At 30.5% G+C, this 7,494-nt stretch overlaps 1 protein-coding gene across 1 annotated transcript in view; it reads right to left on the reverse strand.

The window, feature by feature from the left end:
* Window positions 1-6,339, reverse strand: part of LOC117104692 (paired box protein Pax-5-like) — a 37,476-nt gene extending 31,137 nt beyond the window's left edge. Inside the window, exon 1 of the mRNA XM_033245574.1 lies at window positions 5,802-6,339. Coding sequence (XP_033101465.1) covers window positions 5,802-5,910 — 109 coding nt within the window. The 5' untranslated portion in view covers window positions 5,911-6,339. The remainder of the gene's footprint in view (window positions 1-5,801) is intronic.
* Between the last annotated feature and the right edge of the window lie 1,155 nt (window positions 6,340-7,494).

The raw sequence follows: 7,494 nt of genomic DNA on the forward strand, positions 1-7,494 counted from the left end.
TATATATATATATATATATATATATATATATTTATTTATATATATATATATATATATATAGTGGTAGGCATAGTAACATAAGTACTACACTTACTGTATAAATAATTAAACTTACTACTGTATTGTGTAATCGTAAAGATGGTAATTAAGATGATAATTTTTAACACGTTTATTGTCTGTCATGACATATTCGACATATTGCATATAGTTCAAAAGTTTGATAGCAACAGCAAATATTCGGTCTCTTTTTATCAATGCAATTTATAGTATAATTTTTCCATTTGTTTTATAACTTTCACGGAATAGTGTCTGGCGTACGAATAACAAATGTGTTTAGCATAATCGGACAACGAAAAATGACGTATGTCAGTATTTGATATGACACTTCGAAGACATGTGTGAACTATCAAAACATATTATAAGGAATTAATTTCGCGTTCAATGTGTTCAGTGGTACATGCAGACTGACCGTAAATACCCACGGTTCCGGAACAGCAGCGTGACAAGTGTCTGCTTCGCTTTGCTTAACCTCATCTAGTTTGTGTCATTTTACCGTTGAACGCGTTTCATTATACCATCTAATTCAGAAGCACACGAATGAGAAGAACCCCGTGTTTAACTCGCACTCTAACAGCGTATCAAACTCATAAACGGTCCCACATTAACGTATAAAAAAGACTTTTTTAATAACTTGTTTAGTACACCGTGTTATGTTGAATAGAAGGAAGCGGATATTTTTTAACACATCTAATACACCTGCCCAAGATTGATTATAAGAGTTTTCTGTTTTTAAAACGAGGATCTTGTTTTGGAAAGGAAGGATTTTCTCTGTCAAGGCACAGCTGAGTTATACGAATACGAGTTTTATATCCATTTTAATGATTGCCATTTCCCGTTAGTCTAATGGTATTCAATAACGTAACTCCATAAAGCTAGTATACAAACGTGAGTCATAGGATTTTTCATTTGTTTCTATCACATTCTGATTTAATGTTCATAACTGGTAGGTAATAAAAAAAATCATAATAATACCTAATAAAGTATATAATAATAATAACAAAAATAATAATGATAATAAAATTACAATGAAAACAACAAAATAAATAAATAATAATAATAAAATTAATTAAATTAGCATATTTGTTTTAGCAAATGCAGTATAGCATAAACTACAGTATTATAACATAAACTTTTATAAACATTGTAGATATGTATGTACTTGAAGAAGGCATATAAATATAATAAAATATACATTTTAAAATAGTCATCTTATATGCTATAATACAAAAATACAGTATAAAAATTAGGTTAATTTTTAGTCTGTTTAATCTGTTTGAAAAAAAATGTGAATCTCTAGCTAAGGTTTTTTTTTTTTTTTGCGGTTCTTTTTTCTCCATGTTTTCAGCATGCTAGCCATAAGATTCACCCTAGAATGTTTATGAGTTTACCATAGATTCCTAGCCGTGAACTACATGCAACGGTTCCAACATGGATTCTTATATCTAAAGCTGTATTTGGTATTCACAGGGACTAAAACAGTTGACGAGTAGATTCAACGTCTGGGGACACGGTGCAAAGAGGAATTTCGTATAAGTGTGTGAAATTATACGATCCAAATTTGTCACCAGGTTCCTGCTGTGGGTTCACGCGACTTATGCTCATTTACATTGATTGATGAATATTTTATATATAGCACTATGATTGTAATTGATAACGATAGAGTCGTTGATAACAGCCTGTCTTTTGAAATTATAAACCTTCCTCCCAGAATTTGTGCATAGTCTAATTATTTTTTTCGTTAAATCTATCTGTGTTGAACTGATAATCTTCAACAATAAAATTCAACTTACGTTTAATGTTTATACTTACGTAAGTTAATTAAAGAGGATTACTACAAAATCATAAAAACTAAAAACAGTAATACCATCTTCGCGTATCAGATAGTTTGTAGATTTTGCGGTAGGTAGTCTGATAGGCCTAAACAAATAAAATTTACATTGTTTCCATCTCTGTCTCTTATCTGTAATCGATAACTTTTCAAATGAGCAATTTAGCTATTAATTTAAATGTGCTTGAGATGTTTTCGATATTGTAACTCAGATGTAAAATTGTTTAATTGAAATGTTTATGTTGTGCTTGTCATCAACATTTTCTTTTTTATATACTTATGTAAAACACGTATAAAGGCCTATAGATATAGGCCTACTGTACACTGGCCTATACAGATACATATACACTTTATAGCCAATAACATTGTGATTGTTGTGATGCAGTGCCCATGACTGATACAATTCAGTGGTAACAAAGAAAATAGACAGCAATATACAAACATAATTGCTATTCATAATATTTCCAACTTGGTAGGTACAATAATGTTTTAAACTTTTTAGTTATTCTATCAGATCTCGAATCATTTATATTTTCTTAAATTTTAATTATTATTTATTATATAATATATTATACTAGGTCTATTAATAATAGGTCCACTATTTGTACTATTTGTATCGTTTGTTTGTAGGCGATAAAAATCAATGATAAATTGAGATGGATATATTATATTTGTCATCAGTATTTAGTTGGTTTTCATACTATTATATATACATATATATATATAAATACATATTTATAAATATATATATATAATATTATATATACATGTATATACTATTATACTACGTAGGCCTATGGCCCATTAATTATACTTTATTCGATTGTGTGTATATGAATGCGTTATAAATCATATCAGATTGTTTAAACATGTTAACAATACAGTCTAATGTATATGGATAGTAGCCTATGGGGATAAGTTTGTTAGAGCTTTGTTTACTTTCTATAGATGCTTTAGCAGCAGACATAAATATAATCCCATAACGTCCAGCACCACATAAGTCTACAATATGGCAATGAAATAATTATAGCCTAACTAAGCGCAAGATGTTGTAACACTTTTAACAAACATTCTCCTCCGATGCGACCTTTTGCATGTGTTTCCTCGGTGTCTCCGTTAATCTGAATTCTAACACATACATATAAATATTAAAACACTTTTCTTTTAATATAAGATCAGTCATGTCTGGACGGGAAAAGCCCTTAGGACGCTGTTTATTCGTTCTTAGTTCTACGCGAGTGAACAATGATGGCCATGTCAGCACACGCAGTGATAGGCCCATGATATTATCATTTTTATGGGGTGTTTGGAATAGGTACATACGTTAAAGGAATTAGGCCTTTGTTCAACATACACAATTAGCAGGAAACTGTGTTGAATTTATCTTCTGGGTTATTTGACCTATTTATTATTTAAAAAAACGATACATGATGTTAAATAAGAAGTTCTATTATTAGACGTAATGTACACATGTGCACATATTATATGAGAGCTAAATAACTAATTAGCTGAACTTAACCTAAAATTAAATGTAGATATAACCTATTTGTGTTAAGTGTAAATCGTATCATTCTTCAGGTCTAGGCCTAGATCTCCGTGTTTTTATTTTTTGATTGCGGTCAACCGACGCTTTATAACCGCGGAGACAGCGATGAGTTCACCTTGACTGGAGCCTCGAAAGATGTTCGTGAGTAGGGCTTGAAACATGAAGCATACTTAAGATTAACAAGTTAGTTAACGCAAAATAATCTGCGGTTTAGAGATGGTAGTAACCTAAGCATGTGTTTATTTTGCCTCACAGAAGGAGAGCACTTGTAAGAAGCATCAATTTCTGAATGTCTTTACATAGGCTACTGCTTACTGATATTATTACACTCTTTAATAACAACATGTATCAAAAGTGCACAGTCAGACATAGGCTATATATATTATTGAATATATATATATATATATATATATATAGGTATAATACATTTTTATCAAGTTGCTGCTTAGCACTGGTAACAAAAATAATGTATAAATCAAATTAATATGAAAAAAAAAAACATAAGGAACTTTTGTTGACGAAATATGTTTGATGCTATTTATAACACCATGTTCCCCTATATTTGAGCACTGTATTATTATCTATTTGATTTATACATTAATATATATATATATATATATATATATGCCTATAGGCCTATATGTATAATATATTTTTATTTATTCATTTATTTTTAAAAAACTTATATACCAGTTTTCCACATAATTAGCCTACGATGTATCATCATGTCCTTATTAAACACTGTATATCTACCTTTGATGATTTATATTAAATTTATTCAACAGTGTTAATGGCTAACTTCCTTCAATATCATATATATATATATATATATTATATATATATATTATATATATGTACATGTATATGTATATGTATATATATAGGCCTATAAATATATATACGTATATATAGGCCTATATACATATATATATGCAAATATATGCCATGAATATATACATATATATGCATGGATAATTAGCATAGCATTACAACATTTAATTATTTCTTATTATTCTACAGACTTTTAGTATGTTTGGTAAGCCTATTATTATTATTATTATTGTTGCTATTATTATTATGGTTATCAAAATATTCAAAGAAGTAATATCATTTATATCACTAACATTATAAAATTTGTTAGGATTATTATTATTTAGTCTTTGTGAATATTTTCATTCTTCAATTTGTTTTATTACCATAATGAATAGTCATTATAATGATAACGAATACACAACTAACTGCAAAGGGAATCCCGAAAGCACTATTTTTAATTTTACAATTTACTGATTATAATGTTTTATACTTGTCAAAAGTCATGGGGAATCCCCGACGAAGTTCACTCATGCCTGGACGACGGGTTTGCGTCTAACGAGTTAGCAAACAGTTGCAATTCAATGCCATTCAACCGAGAACGAAATCAGAATAAGTTTTGTACGCTCCATTGGAGCCGTACATAACAGTGAACACCTTCGAAACAAAAACAAAACTAATAGTAATACTACGTAATAAACCCTCACACTGACCAACACTGCATCGCCTGCTAATGATAATAAAAAAAAATCAACGACAGATTTATATTCCGATGGTTTAGCAAAATGAAATACGCAAATATTGCATATTAAATGAGCAAATTACTCTATACGAAATTAGGATATTTTCCCGTCATGGTAGCCAGCGGGGCCAATTTGTATTCATATTAGCTTTAAAGTCATTCTGTGATATTTTACCAGGCCAATGATCTTGATTGCCTTACTGCAATGTGGATTGACCTGACGACGTTTACCATACAGTCGAATAATTTCTTTTCTCATTGTGATAATCGCAAATTATTCATTCACTTTACGAACATTTATGATTGAAATTCGTACCACCCTCTAACCATGCGGACATGCATAACGAACAAAAACATTGGCACACTACACACTACAGTATAATCATCAGTATAACAGTCTCAGTATTCATACAGAGTAACATGTATGATAAACGTGTCATTATTATTGGTTTGTTAAAGACATCTTGAATATACGCCATAATATTATTACTGTAATTATTTCATCGATATTACTTTTAAATTGATTTTTTTTTCGTTATGAAACTGCTAATTTTGTTAAGGTATGACAGGTTTATCGTCAGATTTCGTCTCCAATCAGGAAACCAACGGGACGGGAAAATCAATTAAGTATATTTTCTTAATATAGTATTTGTACTAAGAACTTAATTAAGAAAAAAACTATTTAAAGCTAAAATCAGTACACCTAAGTAATCACTGTAAAACAACGATAATAACTGTGTTTCGTATAGATTTCGAATTACGCACACTTTTGGGGGTTGCAAAGCTATTATAAATAAACGTGTATTGAAACTTACTTTTACAGCTTCCATGTGGGACCGGATGGTGGCCGGGATGGCGATGGTGTAGATCCATCAGCATTGGCATTCCCGAGGTAGGAACCTGCCTGATGGAAGAATATTCCATCTCTATACAACCGTTAAACAAAATTTTACAACGAAAAACTTATCGACTGTGACGAAATATCCACCAAATGCGATGGTCCACGAAAAGCGTACAATAAATTGCTGATATAAAAATCAGATATGAGTTTGAAGAAATCGCCAGTCCATAAAAAATAAAATCGTTGGTCGTGAAATTGACTTCTGTGTGTTACACGAAGTATTTTTATGAAATCTTGAAATAAGTCTAGCCTAGAAAAATAGGTAGGCTAGTGGGTAGGCCTATTGAACCGTGTTGACTTCGCGGACTTATCGTCGTTTCTTCCGGAGTGCTACGCTGTCGTCCTCAACGCTTGACAGGTTAGTGTTTTATCTTGCGCATCCGACCATGGGTTGATTTCTTATGGGCCAGACTAACCATATAATCTTATTTCTAATTGGCTGATTACTTGGCTAACATTGCCACTGATCGTTTATTTAATCTACTCTCTAATTGGCTATCAGCTTGAACTTGGGATCTCGGGTTCGGAAAGCGCATGCGCGGTTTTTAAACCCAATCAACAGACTTGTGGGTTGGTCTTAAATACTCCGAATTGTATAGGTTGTATAATTACCAGCACTACAATGTATGTACATGATCGTTTGTTAAATATAAAAGATAGCGAGACGTCAAGATGAGAAGTTTACAAGGCTCCGTGCACGTGTTTGGTTGAGAACTTCACATCGAAACATATCAATCCAGTAAACAGGCTCTAAATACACTTGCTTTTTTTTAATAAGAACCAGTAAAATTTTGTCGAGGATCAGTGTTCTTACTTTTTGTCGATATTTTGTTCTTATTTTACACACTTTTCAAAAATAGAAAATTATTATTGTATTAAGCAATTTCAGTCTCAGTGTTCTTATAAAATGTGAAATGTGTTCGTATAAAAAAAAATATTGTAGCAGCCTAAGGACTAATTCTTATCGTGCATGAGATAATATACGGGAAAAATAGATTCATTTTATAACTCATCACGGGAAGGTTTTTGATTTTAATTTTCAATTCTGTCGATGAATATTAGATGAATAATCAAATGGGGTAATAATAATCGACGTTAAGTCAGCGATTGAAAATCACTTTGCAACATAGGCCTGTATGTTTTATTTTCGTATTATAAATATTATAGCAAACGTATGAGTAGATGGATTAATAAAGAAAGCGTTTAATTTCATTTTTAGTAGAAATAAAATTAAATACTGTATATTGTAAAATTCCGATACTGTTATCTAAAAATGAATTTACTAAATTGTACTTAACTTTATGCTCTAAGAATTACATTAAAAGTAATTTGTTGATTTTAACAGCTTCCAGACGATATGTAAATATATGACTTACATAAGATTAACGGTGAGGAAGTACACAGGCGTGTCCGAAACATTCGGTATATAAGTTATATATACACAAAATAATTAGACAAACAGGACAATGAATATGGATATATAATATTTCGATTAATTTTGGTTTTAAGTAAACAAATTATTTCACCACTGACAAGGACTAACGTCTTGATAATTTTGTTTTACTATCTGGATGTTTACACAACTTTTGTTATATATATATATATAT

Source organism: Anneissia japonica, unplaced genomic scaffold (genome assembly GCF_011630105.1).
Source record: "Anneissia japonica isolate Jap-2015-1 unplaced genomic scaffold, ASM1163010v1 scaffold287712_len2945570_cov188, whole genome shotgun sequence".
Classification (NCBI taxonomy): Eukaryota; Metazoa; Echinodermata; class Crinoidea; order Comatulida; family Comatulidae; genus Anneissia; species Anneissia japonica.